The following is a 23,581-nucleotide window of genomic DNA, read 5'->3' on the forward strand; positions in this document are numbered from 1 at the left end:
GGAAAAAGCCAGGAAGCAACCATAGGCTCTAACCTCCAGGGCAGGTCTGATCTGTTAGACTAAGGTGCATGTGTCCCCAAACTCAGATGTTGATGATAGGGGGATCCTAATCCAATAAGCTTCCTGTATCCTTAAAGAGAAAGGAAGACATAAGATAAAACACACACACACACACACACACACACACACACACACACAGTGGGAGTTGGAAAGTAAGAACACATGAGAAAGTCTATAAGCCAGGAAGAGAGTCTTCACCAAAAATCAGGTTTGGCCCCCTGATCTTGAATTCCTGACTTCCAGACAATGAGGATACAACTCCCTGCTGTCTAAGCCACTCTGAACGCAATGTCGTGTTTTGGCCATAAAACAGAATGCCAGACTAATACCCTGCTAGATCCAATAGGTACCCGCACTCCTGCAAAAGGACAGCCCACTGACTCAGTTCAAAATAGAGTCTGGCTCCAGCTTGACCTGGACTATAGAAGTATCTCTGGCAATGACATAAAAGCCAACATTCCTCAGGGACTTTTGAAACCCATTCCCATCTGCCAAAAGGAGAAATTTTCCCTTACCTCTGGCAGAACGGACATACTGCTCTACTGAGATATATCTGTAGTTGTATATCAAAGCCCACATGGGCCTCCAGGCTCCCTCAGTCCCAATTCACAAGTATTGTTACACATTTCAAAGCCCCTACACTGGCTCTTCTCACCTTAGATTCCTGCTGTCTATACTCTCTGTCCCTGGCTACTTCTGATATTCTCAGCGCTCTCCCTCTCCCTCTCCCTCTCCCTCTCCCTCTCCCTCTCTCTCTCTCTCTCTCTCTCTCCTTGCTATTCCCTTTTCTTTCACAGATGGTCCTGGCCATAGCCATGGTCAGTTTGCTTCTTTTTTCTCTCTGCTCTGGACTCTTCCAGATGCCCCTGGCTGTTCCCTCTTTCTTGTATCTACAATAAAAACCTTCCTATTCCATGGAGCAATCATGTCTCCAGTTTCTTTACTGTGCCCACTTGCATATATACACTACCTAAATAGAACTGCATATCAATGCACTGTGATTTTTCTACCATCAGAATTCTCAGCAACTCCAAAAAGCTATTTTGAAATATAAATATTGAAATATGATAGAGAAAGCATGCAATATCTGTAAAAATATTTTACAAATTCAAGACCAAACAAAATCACACACACACACACACAAATCCTAAGACAAATTAAAGGTTCCCATATCTAGCATGAAGGGTAGCAGTCAGGGCCAAGGACAAGCCTCATGATGGTTTCCTGGGTATCAATTTGATTAGAACTCACAACTGATTTTTGTTACTGTTTTAAAACTTTAGTTTTTCTCATTTGTTTTTGCGTGTGTGCACACATGTGAGGCACTGCCGAGCATGGGTGGAGATCAGGAATCATTTCTCTCCTTCTACCATGTGGTCTTGAACATCACACCCAAAACTTACCTGCTAAGCCACCCCGGGTGCTTTTTGCTATGTATTTCTGTATGTATCATATTCTAGGGTAGAATTAATAAACAAGGTGTGGAAATAATTTAACTCACACAAGACAGTTGTTCAGGGGCAATACGGGGGCTTTTCCACTTTCCAAATTGTACTCTCAGGAATATGTTTAATGGTTGTAAAGAATATTTTATAAATGAAATAAAGAAAGTAAAACAGAGGGAGAGAGAAGCCTCCGTAGTTGAGACTGCTTGCAGGAGCCGGGCAGTGGAGGCGCATGCCTTTAATCCCAGCACTGGGGAGGCAGAGATAGGTAGATCTCTGTAAGGTTGAGGCTAGCCTGGTCTACAGAGCAAGTTCCAGAACAGCCAGGACTACATGGAGAAACCCTGTTTTGAAAAACAAGAACAACAACAAATAAATAAATAACAACAAAAATCCACTCCAGAAGCAATGCCCTTTTCTGTCCTCCCTGGGCACCTACAGCCACATGCACATGCGCACACCCAGAGAGAAAGACATACATACACATAAATAAAAGAAAAATTTTAGAGAAAAAAAAAGAGGCAAGTAAAATAGGATATCTGTCATCACTGATACTTCCTTTAATCCTTTTCTCTCTCCTCCCTCAGGTTTGTTAGGAAAGGCCACCAACCATCCTTAAAAAAAATATTAGATGATCTAGAAACAGCTTTGAACACCAGGTTTTGCAGCTCAGATGGATCTGTTATATAGATTGGGTATATGTTTATTTGAAATATAAGCGCTGGCTGAAATCAGCCCACACTCCTGGACAATGAAACAATAGTCATGGGGATAGAACAGCAATTCCATGGCTCTCCTGTCTGGTTATTAGGAAAACACAGGGGAACAGACATCCAAGGAAGGAAGTTTCTTATTTCTTTTCTTTTCAGGATAATTTAGGTAAATTATAGACATTTTCCTTTCAGAGCAGCAGACTATCAATAGAATTTTAAGTGTGGCTCATTTATATTAATGTTGTCAATTTAGACCTTTTTGGTTTCATCTTCCTTTATGATATCAGCCTCCAGCTGAAATTAAAATAATTTTTTAAGATTAGTAAGTTGCAAATCAAGAGAAGAATGTTTTGTGTGTGGATCCCAGGTTTGAGTAGAAATGGAAATAATTTCAGAGCAATCATCTTCAGTGCTTAATGAGTCTGAACGCATCCCATTCAAAACAATGTGAATGGGTTCAGTATAAAAGAATCTATTCCTTGAAAAGTGAAACCACTTTGCCAAATCTGTCATAGCCCTGAAGGTGTTTCATCTTCAATAAACTATTTAGTGTCAGTCGGATTGCTATCGTGGGGGTTTGTGTGTGCATGCGCACATGTGTGTGTGTGCGCGTGCGCACGCGCGCAAGTGTGTGTGTGTGTGTGTGTGTGTACACCAATGTCTCTGAGTGTTTGCCCATCTCTCTTACTAGGCAGAGTTATTTTGATCATAGTTTTAAGGTGCAAGTCAATTAGCCCCCATGTTTTGGGGCTTGCAGTGGTGACAGCACATGGCAAAGGAAGAGGTAAGGTGGCACAGACCTCGTAGGGGGCACACACCAATGACCTATGACCTTCCAATAAGTCCCACCTGTTACCTACCATCCCCACAAAGTACCAAGCTGGGAAGTAATTCTTAACACACAGCTTTTCTAGAACAATCTAGACACAGTGGAAAAAATAGAGCATACTCTTTAAGAAATATCTCTCTTTGTGGGCAGGTCAAGTAACAAGGAAGCGTGAATGTGTGCCCATGCCCCAGAAAGAAACAGAAGAAACTCTGCTTTCCCTCAAAATGTGGGGAAAGTAGCTCAATGAGAAAACAGTTACCCCAAATGAACAAGGCCCCAGTACTAGAAAACGCCAACAAACAGTGCAAAACTACTGCTGTACATTGAAGAGCCACAGCAGACGCCATATTCCAAACTGATGAGTCTCGGGCATAATGCAGGAACTTCCCAGGGACGTTGGTACCATGAGCTAAACATTATGTGGCCTGTGACTATGTCACGCACGCTCCGCTGTACGTGATTCCTGTGAAGAAAGCAAGCCCCTCCCTCAGCTACTCGCATCAACGCCGTCTGTCCTTCCTTTTGTCGCCAAGTCAAGGACTCTGATAGTTGAAAGTCACTTGGGCCTGAAGAGAAATGGATGTTTTATATTATGCCATCAGCCATAAAGCTGTGAAAAGCAAATATTAATTGCATCCTCCTTTCTGGGAACCTAAAAGGGGCCAAGGGAGGCAGCACTGAGGAAATGTCTCGTGGGAGAGTACTCCGGCCCAAGCCGCAGCAGTGAAACAAGGTGACCAAGTCAATTTCATTTCCCCCAGCCACTTTGACAAGCTGACTGCCTGCCTAGATTGCTGCTTCCTCCACACTGGCCTCCCACGCGTGGCCACCCAGTGCCCCATTGTCCTTTGGACACCGAGTGGTCAGCTGTTCTCTCCTCAAAAAAGCTCATCACACCCTTCTTTTCTCTTTAGCTCCTCTAGCACAACTTGGTTTGTATGTCAGGCATGTGTCTTCATTTGCCAAAGTTTAAAGTAATGATTTAACCAAAGCCATAGGTAACATTTCGTAGACCAGTTATCTTAAGTGACTAGTGCTCAACGTGACAGTTACGAACACTGAGAGGGATCTCTGGGCTTAAGAGACTAAACCCATGCAATAGAGAGCAAGCAATAGTCTGTGTAAAGAAAAAAGAAGAAAAGAAAAAAGTAAGAGAGAGAGGGACTGGGAAGGAAAAAAGGGAGGGAAGGAGGGAGAGAGAGAAGAAAGAAGAAAATTCAAGACATGGGGAAGGACCCACAGGCTTCAGCTTCTCCACCTCCTGCACTGGCCTGGACCTCCTCTTCACAAGCCTTCCTTTCTATTTATTTAGCTCAACTCAGTTGGTTCTGGCTGCCTCTGTGGATCAGGGGTAGCCAGTGGCACCGACTAGATGAACCTAGTGCACTATCTCTCCAGAACTAGAGTGCTGTGCTCCTGGACGGCACATAACCTTCAAAATGTGAAGTTATTTCTTCTGTGTAGTGTGACGCCACCTCCCAAAAGGATGAATTCCCACTGCGGTCAGCGCAGCACACACTAGGCCATCTAGAAAGCATGCTCGGGTGGATGCTGCCGTATAGCCATGCTCATCCAGTGTAACAAGAGAGATTAATCGTATCTGAGGGTTTGTGAGAAGAGTCTTGAGGCCATTCCAAATATAAATGATCACCTCCACTCAATTCTTCTGTCATCCACTGGATGTTGGGGATACAGAAGTGATGGTCCCACATCTGTCATTCTTTCATATTGCCAGGTTAGACAGACACACGGACACACACACAAACACACACACACACACCAGCCTGACTCTGGGAATGCTCACAGGCAGTGATATTCCAATTTTCTTTAAGACAGTTTACTAGATAGTGATACCATTCATTTAAGGTTCACCTACATCCGAGCAAAGACCAGGGGGAAATTCCTATGGATTTTCATTAGACCACTTACAGTATGTAGCCATCCTTTCAAATGATTCAGTTCCTTTACTTTGGAAATGGATTTGATGCCAGATGGGCCAGTCACACATTCCTGAAGGCTGCAGGAATTAGCAGAGTCTTTGTGGACAACAACAGGCTGATATTTGATAGGATCGGATTTAAGCATTCACAGCATTGGACCAAGGAAATCTGTGTCTGATTAACAAATTGTCTAGAAATAACTGAACTAATGAAAATAGCTCCATGCATAGAGACGCTCACCGACTATGATCCAAAGTAAGCGCAAGATGGGGTTCTCAGTCAAAAAATGGAAAGATGGGTTAGCAAATTGCTATGCTGGCACAATGGGCATTAAGCGATCACTCAAAAGTAGCATTATGGAGATATTATACCACGCGGAAAATCCTCAGATAGCATATTAGATAAGCAAGAAGAAAAGGGGCAGGGCTACATGTATACTCATGACTGGTATACGTTGTTTTTACTAATTGCCAACAAACAGGAGAAGGAAGGATAGGAATATTAAATAATGTCAGATTTGTGGGAATGCCTGCTTTCCGCCATTTACAAAGAAGATCAATCAATCCTGCATCGATTCAGGTAAGAAGGACCTGGGGGGAGGGACAGATTTTCAGCACTGAATCAAGTTCCTGTGAGTTCCTGTATGGCCTTCTTCACCTGAAAGCAACCTCTTCCACAGATGCACAAAGAACGCCCCCCACGCCCCGAGTGACAAAGGTGGCTTCCTTGGCTTTCCATTGTAGCTCCAGCTCCATGGTTCCCCACATCCTAATGGCTGCTTTTATCCCACTGGCAGAGTGATCTCATTAGAAGTCACCATGCTAATGGAAAATGCATTTCCAGGACAAAAGATTTCATCATTCCCACACCAGGGACAGGACAGTGACAGAAGGCAAGCAGCAGATTTGCAGTCACTGCGGTGTTTCTTGCCTGGAAATGGAGAACAAATCTCCCTAGGAGGAGACACCAGGCATCCCAAGCTCCGGAGCTGCAGGGGTATGGGGGAGACCCCAGGCTCTGAGTTCCTGCCAAAGGCTGGCTGCAAGGCTGGCTGCAGGGTCGACCACAGAGCCACCAGTCCCCAAAAATCTTGTCCTTAATAAGGGCGAAACCGGCAGACACCCTGCTCACACCTCTCCTCAGTAGTATTACAAATTGAAATGTAGAAAATAGTTACGAAGAACTGCAGAGAAACTGGAGTCAAGTTTACACTGGCAAAGTGTCCCTCGGGATATGGACCAAGGGTCCCCAACAGAACCAGGTGTGTTTTCTCTATCTCAGCAAGGCTTTGCTTCCGCTTCTCCGTGGACAGTTATTTGCAAGGTTCATTTTTTTCTTCTGATTCATGGCAGGGCTCAGAATGCTTAACTGAGCTGAGCACTCAGTAGGCCCTCAACACACTGGAGTGGAACTAACTCCAATGAAAGGGAAGTCCGAAAGCTGTACCGAAAGACTAGGGAAGTTGCTCAAGAGAGCTAATGCTGCCCCAAGTGCAATTTTAAATTGCAGAGTAGTCACATCGTCATAAAGCAAAAAAGCACCCAAGCATACTTCATCCAAAATATCCCTGCAGTGTGTAACGGATCGTATCTGTGTTAATGATGTCCTTTACTGCAGTTTTTGGTTTGTTGCTTTGGTCCGGGGAGGTGCTATTTAATTGTGTTTTTTGATACTAACTCTCCAATGTCTCATGCATATTTTGTAATTACTAACCCCCTAACATGGATGGATTATCTTTCCAGTTGCTCAATAGACAAGTGTGACCAGTGGCCATCAGACTGGGCAGCTCAGAGGGGAATTCCAAAAAAAAAAAAGAAAACTTACAATGCACAAAATACCTCTTTTAGAAGGAAACATTTTTGCAGTGACAATATATTTAATGACAAATTTTCCATAATCTACTTGGTACTGCTTTCAACTTGTTTTAGGTAGTTTTTCGAGGAGGGGGGGCAGTTGCATGAACTTGCTTGCACATGTAACAGCCAGAGGTCATCTCAGGACACTTTCTTCATGCTCTCGGGCTTACTTTCTGAGATAGTCCTCTACCTGAGTCTGGAATCCCAGGATTCAGACAAACTAGTCAGCCAGGGAGTGTCGGAACCCATGTGCCTCTACCCCACCACAGCTAGGAAGTGACAAACAGATATCTACTTTCCCCTTTGCAAATGTGGACAAATCTAGATCAGAAAAGGTATCAAGAAAATCTCAAATGAAGCCTTTGTCCACAGCCACGCTTGCCATGAAAATCCATGCAAATGGTACTTGTGTGGCACAGAGTACCCCGCATGTTGCTTCCTACTAGTTCAAACAGATTAATAGCTGGTTGTGCTGCTCCGTTCAGCACTTTCCAAAGAGCTATATAATCTTCTTCAAAAGCTAATGCTTCTCTCACATATATTATAAACATGAACTTAACGGGATCACGATGACATCAGCACCAGGGGGACCCAAGAATACCACAAGCTCCTCGAAAATCCAGCTGTTCCTTTCTTCCACCCTTCCACGGGGCTTGTCCCACACAGGAATCCCCTGACACACCAAGTATTCAAGCATGGTGCAGGCAGGGCACCAGCACCCACTGTCCCAACACTGAGACTAAGCCCAAGGGTGAGTGAGGAGGATTATGCTCTCTTTCTACTCTCCCCACCCCACCACCCTTTGACCCTGCTGCCCGAGCCTACATGAACTTGAGATGTGGAAATTGTGAGCTGCTCAGCCGCTGGCAATGAAGAGCAAACAACAGCCCTGGTGGCCAGGCCAAGAGGTGAGACCCTGCGAGGGTCAGTTTACCTCAGTTTACCACAGAAATCAAGTCATGATTCAGGACCCTACCCCATAGAAACCAAGACTAACAGAGGTCTAGACAACGGCCAATCAGACAAACACCTCCCTCCCTTTGGGGTAGGTGACCTCTGGAAGAGAAATAAAGTCCCTTCCCCCACAACTCTCCAAGTTTTCTGACGTCTCCAGTTCCCAGATGGAAATGGATAAGGCTCTGAGGAGCAAGGCTCCAACAGGTTTGGAAACGAACTATACGACAGCCTCCCCAAAGAATCAAGCAGACAGCTCTGGGCTCCTCAGGAGGCGAAGGGTGAGCAGGGAAACTGGAGCAAAGCCCCGTGAGGGAGTCTGGGAAAGGAAGTCCCTAAAGCTTGTCAGTCCCCAGCTGTGTGACCGAGTACTTCCTGGAAAATGCATCTATGGTAATATTATAGGTCCGCAGCTCTGCAGATCCTGCCCTGCAAAGTGTTGAGACATGGATTACCTGGATGGGTTTTTCTTTTCTGTTTTTCTCTGTTTCTCTCCTCTTTTAATAAGAAAGCAGAGGCTACTGAACTATTTTCCTTACACGCTACACCAAACTTTGTTCTCACACACTCCCTTCGTCCCCTGAAGATGCGTTTCCCAATATCCAATTCGCACCAAGGATGAAAAAATAAGATGAAAACCTTCTAAACACCCCTAAAAGAGCGTCTCCAAATAGCTGATCAAACAAGGTCAAGTCCTGTCTTGTGGTTGGGAGGTAAATGGCAGGCGTTCGCCTGTCCCTGACATTTCCCCAAGCAGACCCAAGCCAGGGAGTGCAGCAACAAGGCAAAGCCATAGAGTGTGGAGCTTTTTCAGCTGCCTTATGACCATGAAGCCACCAGCCTTGCTTGATTAAAAAGGATAATGAGAACGTGGGCACTGTTGGCAGAACAGGGTCTGGAATCTTGATCAGCCCTCATCCTGTGTGCATGTTCCTGCCTCCTGACGGCTCTGTCCCCGAAGAGTCCCCTTTGTTGTTTCAAGGTGAACATTTCTCTCTCCCCAGTGGGAGAGAGTACCTGCCAATCAAAGTACCTGCCAAGCCAATTCAAACACACTGGGAGAGGTGGGTGATATTTATGAGGTGATGGGTGCTTGTCAGTGAGGAATTAGTGGCAGTGTTTTAGATACTGTGGTGTTTCATTTATATTTAAGGGTTCTGACCTTTTAGAGACACATACTGAAGTTTGGGGGATCAAAGGACATGAAATGTGAGGGTTTTTTTCCCCATAAAGGAATTTATTGAGTATGGGAAATATTAGGAGATGATGGGGGAAAAGATTGGCTATTTGGTGATGACAGTTAAGACTGGTCAGGAGCACACGGAAGTGTGTCTTTCCATTCTTTCCACTCTAATGTACAGCTGAATTTTTACTATTTTATTAAAACAATAAGTAGTAATCAAGGAAAAAGAAACTAAGGACATCTTCCGAGGGCCTTTCTGAGAAGGCTACTTGGTCCCTCCTCAGCACCCCACTTCCCTGGGCTATCACAGGCCATTCAATATCAACAGCAGAAGGCAGGGTACGTGCATCCTATTTCTCTTTAAGACTACAATCTTGGTCTCTATCTCCGTCTGCCTCAGGAGAAAGATTTAGCTTTTGATCCCCTGGAAGAAATAACATCCTCTGGGATATTGAAGATGACAGGTGACCGCCTACAAAACCCTACGGTTTACCCTGAGAGTCTGCAGGCATCGCCACGCTCTGGATCCGGGGGTTAACAGTGCATGACGAAGACACATTCTCGGTAAGAATTTAATTTAGCGCAGCCCAGACGGCCTGATGAGACAAACTGGCAGCAGTTCCAGAGGGCAAGCGGAGAAGCGAGGCTATAAAACACAAGACAATTCCCATCTTTAAATCACTTCCTCTCCAGACTGCCAGTGCCCTAGAATCGTGGCTAACCGTCACCCTGCAATCTCAATTCTAGAAATACCCTTTATAATTAATTATAAATAATTGGGCAAATTCGCAAAGAAATCTGGGGGGCTGAGGTCTGTTGATAATGGGTGAAAAGCAGAGAAAACCTCCCAGTGCTCCTCAGAATGAAGCCGTTCAGTTATTGATTAGAAAACAGTGCAGTGTAAGCACTCATCAAAACGCAAAAGTCTGAAGCATGCCACTTAGTCAGCTGGGTTCTAGAACACGCCCTACAACAGAATCTGCTTTAAAACAAACAGGAAGGAGTGGTACATGCCAGGAAATATTATGGTATTCCGGGTCAGAAACAATGAACTATTTTTGCTGTCTTGGTGATTTTCATGATCTGGCTTTTTTCAATGCGCATGTATTTTAAAAGCACCCCTAAAAACTATTAAAAGCTTTTCTTCCCCTTTCTGCCATAGAATCTCAGTATGTACCCCAGGCTGGAGATGCTCCTGCCTCAGCTTCTTCTGTTCTGGGATTATAAGAGGGCACCACCTAGGTCAGAGAAAAGTTATCCTGTTTACAACGAGAACAAAATCATGACGGTACCTACAGCAGGAAAGACGTTTCCAGAGCCAGAGAAGTCAGGGTGGTGCCCCTAAGCAAATAAAAGCGGGTTTCAACAGGAAGAAGGCCTGTCTTTCCGCAGACACCTTGTACTAAACAATACTCTGTCCCAGGCATCATTCCAGGCCTTGAAACAGAATGAACGGTATGTTTTCTTTGCCCCCACAGGGTTTTCAGGCTAATGGGATGAAAGTATCCATTGTGCCTGACTGGGAGAACATAGGGAAAGGTCAACCCTACCTCCTCGGCAGGAATAGGAAAGGGGTCTTCAGAGTCCCTGAGGGAGTGCTTAAGGAGCAAAGAAAAGCTATGGGAGCAGCCTCTGGGGCATGAAGGTGTGAGGAGCTGGGAGTGGGGTGGGGGGCGCTGAGCGAGGAATAACACAACACAGTTGGATCATGGAGTAAGCGGTGAGTCTAGGGAAGTGAGCAGACTCCTGGTACAGAGAGCCCCAAATGTCCCCGGGAAGCATCGGGACCCATTCTACAGACACCAGGAACCGCTGAAAGTCCTGGGCTTCTCCAGCGGAGTCAGTCCCACGGGAGTACAGAGAAACAGCCACTAGTTGGCCCGCGTAAGGAAGGATCTCTCAATACCCGTTGTACACCTGCAGCTGAGTCTGTGAATTTGGGGTTTCACATCACGCGACCCAAGAGGGGAACTGCTGCCATCCTTGTCTTCCAGATGGGGAAGCCAGGACTCAATGCAGGGCGGCCAGTTTCCAAGCTAAGAAGCAGCGGATGTGGGCGTCCCACCCAGGCTGACCTCACATGTTTGGGGTTGGGAGCCACTAGAACAGATCTCAACTGTTCCCTCCCAGTCTCTCCATATTTACAGATGATCACAAATGAGTGCAACGATTTCTACCAAAAGAAATTTGGTTGCTATGCAATAAGGGGGGGGGGCTTTCTTGACCACAAAAATAAGATTTTTTGTTTAAAGCAAGAAAGAGTCAGATGAAATAGGATTTGTCAAGGGAGCTTTTTTTCTTCTTCTTCCTCAAGAGAAACGATTTGGGAGCAGGTCTTTGTTTTTGACTTTTTTTTTTCCAACAAGAAGACACAGGTGAAAAATACAAGGCAAAAACCAGGGGAAACACAAGCAGGGGAGGGCACAGACTTTAAACAGGGTCGGGGAGCTGAGAGCGAAAACATTAATATTAACGTGAAGAGTTGGAGCACACGAGTGCAGAAGGAGGGAAAGGAATATCTCCAGTGATTCCCAAGTTATTTAAAGAGATACAGAAACCAGCATTTATGCAGACTCGCTGCCAAGCAGGGAAAAAGAACAACCTTCAGTCAGAATACATTTGCGAAGCGACTATACTATCTACAGTAAAGCAGACAGAACTCATTAAAATAAAGAAACAAACAAACAACTTCTGCCCCAGGAAACTCCAGTGCAGTGGGGAGAAGATGCACATGTAGTCTTGACCATGATTGCGTCAGGTAAGGAGACAGCGAATGGAACATGAGCTTTGGCCACAGGTAAGATCACAAGTGGCTACCTGAGCAAGGGAAGGAGGTGAACAGATGCCAAAGAAATGCAAGAGAGGTGTTCAGAGGCCAACCAGAGAATCCGCACGACCAAATCGAACTCTAAAAAGGAGGGATGTATAAGGTACATGTTGACCAGTTCATTTTAGCCTAAGGACCCTGTTACATAATTCTCCCCACTTTTACTATGAGAAAACCGAGGCCCAGAAGAGTTAAGCCACTTGGAAAAAGTGTCTCCACTAGCTAGGAAATCCATACCCAGTTTTGTCTGACTGTCCAGCTGCCTCGACATACCTCTTCATTTATGAAGCGCCAACTGTATACCTCCCTGGCACTGGCGAGCACTGCAATAGCGCATGGAGGACGTGCCAGCTTATGGCTACTCCCTTGAGTTCGTGCACCTCAATATTTGATGGCATTGTTATAGGAAATTACTAATCTGCTTTCAAGAGCGAGAAACATCGCTGAATTCAGAGCACAGGATGAAGGGCGGAGATACTGAGACACTACTAGCTCAGCACGCACTTAAACAAAGTGACTGACTAAGCTATTTAAAACTTTGGCTTAAAATGCTGCTGCTTTTAGATAGGAATGCAAAAATGGTCCAACCACTTTGAAAAAGACTTTGGCAGTTTCTTATAGAGTTAAACATATAGTTACCAAATGATACAGCAATCCCACTTCTGGGCACTCAACCAAGAGAAACAAAAATGTATGCTCACATAAAATCTATACGCAATAGCATCTAACAAAGTTTCTTCACAATCACACCAACTGGAGACAATCCAGATGCCCTTCAGAAGATTAATGGACAAGCATTGTGGTACATTCATCCGTACAATGGAAAAATGTTGTGCAAGATAGCAACAAACCTATTTACATACGAATATGCCCAATATAAGTAAATCTCAAAGAGTTGCTATGTGGAAAAAAAAAAGCCCAGACTCAAAAAGATATATAACATTTTATGACAACATGGGAAAAGCAAAATTACAGGGAGGAAAACCAATGAGTGGCAGCTGGAAAGGTGAATAAAGAATTCCTGTCAGTTTGTGGTGGTGTGTATGCCTGTGTATGTGCAAATGTGTGGTGTTATGTTATTGTGCTGAGAGATGAAAATGTTTTATGAGTATAAAATGTTTTATACTAGCACAGTATTGCATTTTAGGCAGATTAATGTTCTTAAAGATGTCCACATTCACTAGCCCCATTATATGGTAATGTCATATGATAAATGGGACTTTGTACACAGAATTAAGCAACACAAACAATAGGATCAGAATATCTGAGATGATCAGGGAGTGGGCCTACAAGCCACTGACCTCTGCCGCTAACTTGAGTGAGCAGAGATATAGCTTCCCCCCAGACTCTCCAGAGAGAGCACAACCCCACCAGTATAGACCCAAAGCAGAGAAAACAGACAACTTACTGGGTTTTTGACTTGTGCAAACTGACAAAATTGATCTGTGTTGTGCTAAGCCACTAAACTTGTGACAACTTCTTACGTAAGCAATAAAAACCTAATATAAGAGTCATCAAACACTGTTTTCCAAACCACTAGAACTATGCTCTTAAGAAAGCTCTAGTACTGGGTAGATTTCTTTTTCTTTTTAATTCTTTAAAAGATGAGTAAATAGAGTGGACCAGACAGCAAACTCTCAAGTACAGCCTGTTTCTTCACACCTGGATCCGCAGTCTGTCAGGTGCCTTCCTTTCCTCTCCATGCACTATGGAAAACTAACGCCAAGCTCCCAAGTCCCGAGGTCATTTTCCTCACCAGTGGCCAGTTCCGGGTTTGTGGCTGACTGTGTGACTCTCGGAGCTTACACAGTCTCAGGGGAGAGGCCCATGTTCTCAGGGCTGCAAAAGGAAATACCCAACAAGAAGAAACTGAGGTAGGAAAGGCCATATCAAAGAACCATTCGGAACTGGCCAAGCCAGAGGTTTCCCAAAAGCACAGAGGCTTCACAACCAAGAGGCAGAGCCCCAGTAATGGATGACTCACTAGGATTTTAGCAGCTAATGGAGGTGTCCTCTGAGAACCCACCACCAGTGCCAGTGTTCAACAAGCTGAACACAGCATTTCTTTTCTCTAGTTTTTTTTTTTTGGTTTTTCGAGACAGGGTTTCTCTGTAGCTTTGGATCCTGTCCTGGAACTCCCTTTGTAGACCAGGCTGGCCTCGAACTCACAGAGATCCGCCTGCCTCTGCCTCCCGAGTGCTGGGATTAAAGGCGTGCGCCACCACCGCCCAGCTCTTTTCTCTAGCTTTTATACTCCTTTCAGTATAACTAATGTTCTCTTATAAAGCCCGCTCAGAGGAATGGTGCTCGGAATTATTGTTTGTTTTAACTATTTTTCACATCCTGCTGTCTGTAAAGACAAGTCAGTAAGCTAAGTTGCTATATCAAAGTAGAGACTGGTGTGACTGTTTAGTCGGGAAAGTGCTGGCTACACAAGTATGAAGACTCAAGGTAAGCCCCTTATGTCCACGGAGGAAGCCAGGCATAATAGCACACGCTTGTAATTCTAGGACCAGGGACTCAAAAAGGCAAGGGCATCCCTGGCTCTCAGTGGCCTGCCTGTCTTGCCCAACTGGCAAACTCCAGGTTCAGTGAGAGACCCCGTCTCAAAAAAAAAAAAAAAATTAGATGGAAAGCAACTGAGAGAGAAACCTCAATATCAACTTCTGGCTTCCACACACTAGTACATACACATTCACACATCTCTCTCACACACATATATGAGAAAAACAACACCAAAGATTTCCAGGCTAACAGCAGATATTGCAATACCATCTATGGGTAAGGCCCTAGAAAGTACAAAGGAGCAAAATCTGCATGGATCTTATCTGTACAGCAGCTGACACTACCACTAGATATGTAATCAAGTTATCAATGCTATGAGGGGAAGCATGTGAGATCATATGCAAACATATACAAGCATATTTGCGATGCTTTAAACAAAAATGTCCTCTATAGGCTCATGTATCTGAACACTAGGTCTCTGGATGGGGGTGATGTTTGGAGAGGTTATGGAACTTTTAGGAGGCACAGCCTTGCTGGACAAAGTAGTCACTGGAGACTGACTGGCTTTGAGAGTCAGTTAGTGCCACACTCCCAGTTTGCCCTCTGCTTGTGTTGGTGTGTGAGGATGCGCTAACCAAGCTTCTTGCTCCGGCTGCCGGCTGCCACGTCCCCAGTGTCATTGAGGACCTTCCCTCTGGAACCATTGGCCCAAATAAACTCTTCCAGAAGACTTTGGTGATGGCTTCTATCTATCACAGCAGCAGAAAGCAATGAATATAGGACCATTAGGTCCTGAGGCTGTTTGTGGCTGGAAAACTCGGGGTAGAAGAATGAAGAGGAAGGTTTGGCATAGAAACTTCAAACACAGAGCAGGGGTGGTGAGGAGACTCTTCCAAGGCTATGCATGTCCTTAAAGGAAAACCAGAAATTGCACCTGGAAATCCTTCTCTGTTGACGTACAACAGCGTAAGAACTGAACAGGACTTTAAAGGGGGAAAAGAACTTTCAGGTTTCTGACCTCGGACTAACAGCTAACGAACATCCTCCTTTGTGTCCGTTGAGGGTAAAAATTTCTGGGTGGTTCTAAGTATTTAAATATTTCTGGGTGGTTCTAAGTATTTAAGTATTTCTGGGTGGTTCTAAGTATTTAAGAATCATACATGCTGCCCGGCCGTGTTTACATCTATATTAATAATTATGAATGGGAAGGGTCTTAAGGCCAAGCAAACACAAATCTCAGCACTTAACCATCTGAGAGTGGTCTGTTCTATATGCTCTTGAGCCAAAAGATGCTCAAAGTAGTACTTATAGCAGCACCACCCAGGCTAGTCACCAAATGGAAGCAGACCAACTATCTCCCAATAGCTACAGGGCTTGGTGGCACATACCTGCAGTCACAGTGCTGTGAGGGCTAATGCAGGGGGGTCATGAAGTCAAAGCCAGCCTGAGCTACATAGCTGGACCATCTTTTTTAAAAAACTAGGGAATAAATAAATTTAGGCATATTATATAATGGTATATTATTTGAGTTTTAATAAATAAAGCTTGCCTGAAGATCAAAGGGCAAAGCAGCCATACTAGTCAGCCATACAGGCCATGGAGTGATGGCACACACCTTTAATCCCAGGACTTGGGAGACAGAGGCAGACAGATCTCCGTGAGTTCAAAGCCACTCTGGGTTACACAAGATTAAATGTGTCTAAAAGAGAAACAGAGCTCACACAAAGGTGGTCCCAGCACTTGGGATCCCATGCCTTTAATCCCAGCACTAGGGAGGTGGAGACAGGAGTATGGCTGGGTGGAGAGAGGAACATAAAGAGGAAGAGATGGGAACTCAGTGGAGTGTGGAGTCTGAGGTTGGTGGAGAGCATTGCAGGATCGCCCCTTTGTTTCTTTGAGCCTTGGACAGATCATACAGAGGTAAGATCTCTCTATTGGCTTGGCTGCTTTGCTTTTCTGATCTTCAGTTTGAACCCCAATATCTATCTCTGGGTTTTTATTATTCATGCTACATTTGGCACCCAATGTGGGGCTCAAACCCACAACTCTGGAATTAAAAGTCTCATGCTGTACCATCTATTAATCTGGTGCAATACTACTGCAAGCAAGATCAACTTGACAAGCATAACACTGTAAGGTTGGTTGCCAGAAATCTAACAGAAAACCCACTATAGGGTTTTACGTTAATAAAAAAAATAAGTAAAATTTATGTGTGATATTGAAATCAGACCATTGGTTACCCTGAGGTGTTGGGGACTAAAGCCTCTAAGATCCAGAAAGTGCCTGTTTCTTAGTCTGAAGGGTAGTTATTGGAAAACCATAGTTCATAAAATCATCAAGCTAATTGATAACCTTTTCTACATGATGTCTTATCTCAGTAAATTACCTTTAACATTCATTCTATTAAAGAAATATAGTAGGATGAGCAACAACAACCTTAAAGTTGAACTGCAGTACGTATATTCACATTCATAACTTTTAAACTTCTTCTGTGTCTGCTTGTTTTAGCTTAGTATCAATGTGTACATTTAGGCGAGGAATAAGCATAGACTCACAGTAACAGTACTAAAACTTGCACAACTAAGAGGATTTATTACTCTTCTTCACTGGTCCTTGTAGGAGAGGAAGAAGGTGGGGGAGGAGAAGGAGCAGAGGATTAAGAGTTAAAGCAGCAGGGGTATGGGAAGAACTTCATGCCTTTTAAAGCATCCGAAGAAGGAGGAAAAAACCAACACAAGGTCACCAGATCATTTTCAGCAGCTGAACAATTGTTACTTTAAAAAATGTTACAAGCCGCCGGTCGGTGGTGGCGCACGCCTTTAATCCCAGCACTTGGGAGGCAGAGGCAGGCGGATCTCTGTGAGTTCGAGACCAGCCTGGTCTACAGAGCTAGTTCCAGGAAAGGCTCCAAAGCTACAGAGAAACCCTGTCTTGAAAAACCAAAAAAAAAAAAAAAAAAAAAAAAAAAAAAAAAAAAATGTTACAAGCCAAGAGGGAGGGACTAAGTGCCTAGCAACTGTCACTCGGCTTGAACCACACCTCACTCAGGAAACAAGGGATCCAGCTATGAGGGGATCTCATGCTAGAAGCTGTAACCCTAGCTCCAGGCTGCCGTGAATATATTACTAGCCCATAGATGCCGTTAGGCATAGAACTGCCTCATCAATAACTGTAGCACACATCCTTTTCTGCAAGTTAACACTACGTAAAGGAAAATATCCCTTTCCTACCCTCAGGTCAGGTACCAGAATGAGTGACTGCCCATCCACACAGCATTCAGAGCTCTGTGTTTTCCTTTAACTGTGAAAACCGGGAGGGAAGGGGTCACGCTCTACAAGGAAAAAAAAAAGCGCCTTCTTAAGCAAGATACAAGATGAAGACCCCAGGCCAGGGCTTGGCCTCTAATCACCTACAGAGGAAAATACCCACCTACCAATACAACTAGCACCTGCTCGTCCAAGGTCCCTTTGCAGTGACTGCAGCAGGCAACCTTGCCAAAGATGCTGGGGACAGCCTAGGCGGAGGAGCGCGGGCCTCACACTCGGAAAAGGCCAAGTGTTCTCTAGCTACACTCTCAGAAAACTGTCACCTGTCAATCACTTGACCTAAATACAACAGTCACTGGGGGAATGGGGGGGGGGGGAGGGGGTAGTCCGAGCATGCTCAGTGATGGAGATGACATCACTTAATCAATGCTGGAGTCGGGAAGGCTGCATCAGCAGCCTGGAGCGGGCTGCCAGGAACGTGTCAGTGGGGACCTAGAGGCTCGCATTAACTCAGTCCCTTCCCACGCCGCTGGAATACAAAGAGGGCACCGTGGGCCACACACTCGAGGGAGGGCAGACTAAGAACGGGGGTAGGGACAAGGCTAGTTTATTTCATTTGGTATATTCCCTTAAGAATTATAAGCCATTAGTATCCCCTCCCCCTTCCAGCAGCCAGACTGCAGAGGGGGAGCTAAGTTGGGGAGAGGCACTTTGTGGGGAAAGGCAGGGAAAGGTGATCAAAGGGGAGATCCTGGATACGCTGAAGTAACTTCTGTTATTGTCACAGAGTGGCTATTTAGGGACTTCCTCTTTCAGCAGATTGGATAGACCTCCCTCCACCTAGAGCAAGGATATTAGACTACCTGCGGACACTCGGGAGAGAGGATGGGTGGGGGGGAGCATCTAGCAAAGAAAGCACAAATCTAGGACAATTTGGACAATTAGGAAGCAGGAGACATGAGAGACCTCCTAGGGATACCAAGAGCACCCCTCACCTTCCACACGGGGAACAAGGTGAAACCGCCTATGCCAAGCCCAGGCGAGCATTTTGTCTTTCTTGCACCTTTCCTCCCTACCTTTTTGGTTAAGGTCTTAAGACAAACAGAAGCCTGGATGCATCTGTAGGTGTAGAGCTTATACTTTTGACCAAGGCCCGGGCATCCCGACTTGCTGGCAACCCGAAACACTGCCCACGCGGCGGCGAGCGTGGGAACAATAGGCCCACCCGAGCCCCCACCCGCGAACAATGGCGGACGTCGCACGCCCCCGCCGCCCCGCGCCACCACCAACGGGAGGGAGTCACCGGCCAAGTGCTCTCGTCTGGTCCAGTTGCGAGCCCAGCCCCGCGGGGATGTCCGAGCGGGCGTCCGGAAGATTTCTGCAGTTCAAACCCGGAGGAGGGGCGAGATACCAAGGCCACTTACCCCGATCACCACCGTCTCGTCGCCTTTGAATTTGGGGATGAATTTGTCCCCGCGGAGGATCTCCGCTTCGTTGAGGGGCCGGAACCGGCACATCACTTTGATGCTGCATTCGGCTGGATCCGCCATCTCGGGATGTGGCAGGAGGGGACACGGGGATGGGTGGGGGGCCGGGCTGGGCAGCGCCACCGATGAGGCCGCGAACCAACCGTTGCCCGCAGCTAGGCCGCCTCCCGCAGCCTCCCGCAGCTTCTCAGCAGGTCATCGCTAGTCTGAGCTGGACAGCCAGGCTGCTCTTGGAAGTAGAGCAGCCTATCAGCTGGGCCCCCCTGCTGCTGACCTCCAGCCCGGTCCTACGCCCTGGCCCACCTGGCCGCGGGAGGACTAGGCGATGCGCAGGGAGAGATCCCCGCCCGGCTCAGACCTCCCGGGCTCCGGCGCGCTCAGCCATCCTGCATCAGCACCAGGGTGCTCCGGCACCTCCAGGCCCGCCCCTCTGCCCCGCCTCGGCACGGTGATGTCACTGCAGAGCCCGCCCTACTCTGGGTGTGGGCGCTGCGCATCCCGGGACTTGTAGTCAGTCACCCTACCTATAGGTAGGGAGACAAGGATGCTTAGATTAGTTTGTGAGGACAGCTCCCTCATCCCGACTCCCCACATCCCGGGGAGCTTGTGACTGCACAAGCCAAGAACAGAATGGAAGCCAAGTTAATATTCCCAGTTAAACTCTTAATAAAAAACCAGGTCACATCTTTTCTTGATTCAAAAAGGAAAATACTTATTAACACAGTGTACAACTCAACAGCCAAAGAGTGTTTCTCCGTGTAGCAGTTTTTGCAAGAGTTCTAAGGAAAACAGGATAGAAATGAGATTTGCATGGAAGCCAGTGATGTCTGGAAACGCCTGCACACAGGTTTTCTTAACAGTTCTTAACAGTTCAGATTCAATGAAAACCAAGGACTTTATCACTGCAAAACTAAGTCAGGAAACAAATCTGCACACCCACATTGGCATGGTACTTTAGAGCTTGGAGATTGAAACTGCCTCTTGAGTCCCAAATCAGGAACCTCTCAACCAAGTGTAGTGGTGCATGCTTGGAATCCCAACACTCAGAAGACAGCTTGGGACAAGTGTGTGTGTGTGTGTGTGTGTGTGTGTGTGTGTGTCTGTGTGTCTGTGTGTCTGTGTGTGTGTGTCTGTGTCTGTGTATGTATGCATGCATAGGACCTCTCAGTTACAACTAATCATATATCAGTTTCTAATTCTGTTTAGAATCCTGCAGAATGAACAGAATGTAGAGAAAAACAAATCCAAAGTTCTTGACAGGCCCAGGCCCCCATAATCACATTTATCCAGATATATGTAAGGTCCCTTCTCTTCTGTAACTTCCTGTCTCAACGATTACAATCTAGTAGGTACCAAACTTCTTGAGACGTCTTCCATTGAACTGTACTGCTTCCCCCCCCCAATATTTGTTCTGCTGGACCATTTGCTCTGCTGGACTGACCCATTCCTGTCCACCAGTGTCTTGGTGACCTTATGAAGGCTGGTAGGAATGTGACCAGAGTCACCAAAGCAAGTGGAGAACTTATTAGAATACAAATGGTCTTACTTATCTATTCAAGAAGGTACTAACCAGCCAAGCCAAAGAAAGGGTGGGGTACTAGGACTCTGCCTTCGGGGCTATTATCTCAGTACTGATCTTGTTCTGACTCAAGACCAATCCCCACCTATCAGGAAACCAAGTGCCAACAGCCTGTCATTCTCCAGTATAGATACGGAGAGATGGTTTTTCCAAGTTTGGATTTGAAACCTCCCAGGGACGGTCTATGAATGGTCCAGGATTAGGCTAGCATCTGCCACTAGCACAATAAACTAGAGTCAGAATGTTTGTAACTTCAGAAAGGACTTCAGAGGAAAGTAACTTCAGAGGAAGGTTCCAGAAAGAAAACTGATGCATTCCCATGTCCCACAAGGACACCCAATTAACTGGGTGTCCATCACAGTTTGCCAACACTTATTTGTCAAGCCTAAGACTACTTCTGCAGAAAAATTTCCCTAAGGGCCTGCGGCTGGTTGTCCTGACTTAGTGCCTCAGGCTCCTGTGTCTGCATCATTACATCGAGACAATGAATATCTCCTTGCTTTGTGCCACCTGCAACACGGAGTGCAGAGTAGAAAGAACAGAGCGAAGAAGTCACCTGAGCATGAATCCTTCCTCTCTCACCTGTGGCAAGGTATTTACTTTCCTTCAGACTCAGTTTTGTAGTCTCTGTCATTAGAGTAGCAATAGCGCCTCAGAACATTTTTAGCAAATTAAGAACAATATTATTTGTAAAGGTTTAGCATGGTGATATATATATATATATATTACATATATATGTATTGGCTTCTATATATAATAAGGCAATTTTTACATACTGTTATTACTTTTTCCTTTGGTTTTTCAAGACAGGATTTCTCTTGTGGAACAGTTCTGGCTGTCCTGGAACTCACTTTGTAGACTAGGCTGGCCTCGAACGCATAGAGATCCACCTGCCTCTGCCTCCCAAGTGCTGGGATTAAAGTATACACCACTGCCCGGTTATTCTTACTGAGTGTTGAATAAATGATTGTAAATAATCAGCTATTTAATTTTAGAGTTATATCTGTTGCTTCCATCTAGCTATACCCAGATGTTGTGAGATATTTGTATGCTGTAAAAATGTATTGCTGTGATTGGTATAATAACAAGCTGAATGGCCAATAGCTAGGCAGAAGGTATAGGCAGGACTTCCAGATAGGAAGGACTCAGGGAAGAAAAGAGGAGAAGGGAGGAGGCATGTAGAAAAAAAAGGAGGTGCAAAATGGAAAAGAGATAACACAGGGCCATAGAATACAAATTAACATAAATGTGTTAATTTAAGATATGAGAGCTAGATAGGAATAAGCCTAAGCTATAGGCCTAGCTTTCATAATTAATAAGAAGTCTTCATGTCATTATTTGGGAACTGTCTGGTAGGACAAAGGAAGACTCATTGCACCCAGGAATGCAAACTTCCCGCCTAGCTGAGAAGACAGACCCACTTAAGTGAACGTTTCTAAACTATGGTAGGCAATACCCATTTGGTCTTTCTCCTCAGAAGCAGCTAAAGTGGTGATGGGGGACCTGTGGTGCCCCTTCTCATCTGTGTTAGACTAAGCCTGTCTCAGACTCTGCCTCACAGACCACTTTTCCTTTGGAAAATCAGTGTCAACATTTGGTTGAGAGCTAGTGAGGCCTGTAAGAGGTGATTCGGTCATTAGAAGGGATTAATACCTTTTTCACAGGCTTGAGCTCTTGCTCTCGTGAGACTAGGTTAGTTACCATGGGAGTAAGTGCCAACCAGGCTCAGCTGCCTCTGCTCTCTCTTGTTCTCTCTTTCCCTCACTAAGGGATCTTTCCCGTGGATGTTTCTTCTGGCTATTAACCATGTGTGAAGCAGCAAATGGCCCTCACCAGAAAGAAGCCAAGCAGGTGCCAATGATTCCAGATCCATGGCTTTAGCAAACCAATTTTTATAAGTCAACGAGCATCAGATGGTTTGTTACAGCAATGGAAACAAAACCAAAACTTGGTATACCAGAGATGATGTAGCAGGTTTGGGCCACCAAGCAGCTCCCAAATCATCACTCAGAGGTTTCTAATTAGCTACAAATGTGCGACCTTATCCAGTGATTGTCCCACTAGCTCTTATAACTTGGTTTAACCTGTTTGTCTTCATCTACATTTTGCCTTGGGGGATTTTACCTTTTTTTCCTTCTAGATGTCCTAGTTCCCTGCCTATTCCATGTTTGGCTGCCTGGAGACTGCCTGGCTGGCTGGCCCCAGGTGTCTCCCTCTCTTTCTCCCTCATTCTCTCCTCTTCTCATTCTTGAGTCTAGATTCATTCTCCTACTTATTCTCTTTGCCCACCAGCCCTGCCTACTCCTCTACTGCCTAGCTATTGGCTGTTCAGCTTCATATTAGACCAATCAGGTGCCTTAGGCAGGCAAGGTAAAACAGCAACACATCTTTACATAGTTAAACAAATGTAGCAAAACCAAACATAACACACCTTTCCATAGTTAAAGTAATATTCCTCAACATGAGGACATTCCTACTAACTTCCTTGGGTCCAATAGAGGATGCTCAGAACTCCATATGCACTTGTTTCTTTGAGAGTCTCATTCTCACACCTATGTATAATCCAGGATGCTAAAAGACCTGCCTGTGTGTTGAAGGGCTCCCTCTTCATGCATCAATTCATCCTTTCAACCATCTACTATTTACCAGGCAAGAACATTTGCTCCCAATTGCTAAGTGTATTAAGTAAATTCTCACCAAGAAGGTTATCATAGGAACCTCACTGATGAGGTTACAAATACAGACAATAAAGCGTTCCGTATACCTGTGAAGATGGGCTAAGTAGGATTCAAGAAAAAAATATGAAGGCCACCAAAGAGTAACAAGAGAGAAAATTTGATATGTTTAAATATATAAAAATGTAAACTGTGGGGTCTGGCAAGATGGCTCAGTGGGTAAAGACAAGCTGTCAAGTTCAACAAGCAAGTGCAGCCCCTT

The 23,581-nt window shown here is 45.3% G+C and overlaps 1 protein-coding gene across 1 annotated transcript in view; it reads right to left on the reverse strand.

Moving 5' to 3' along the window:
* The window catches only part of Kif5c (kinesin family member 5C), a 153,840-nt gene extending 134,346 nt beyond the window's left edge, over positions 1-19,494 (reverse strand). Inside the window, exon 1 of the mRNA XM_057754671.1 lies at positions 19,003-19,494. Coding sequence (XP_057610654.1) covers positions 19,003-19,128 — 126 coding nt within the window. The 5' untranslated portion in view covers positions 19,129-19,494. The remainder of the gene's footprint in view (positions 1-19,002) is intronic.
* Positions 19,495-23,581: the final 4,087 nt, after the last annotated feature.

The sequence above is a fragment of the Chionomys nivalis genome, chromosome 22 (genome assembly GCF_950005125.1).
Source record: "Chionomys nivalis chromosome 22, mChiNiv1.1, whole genome shotgun sequence".
NCBI classification, from domain to species: Eukaryota; Metazoa; Chordata; class Mammalia; order Rodentia; family Cricetidae; genus Chionomys; species Chionomys nivalis.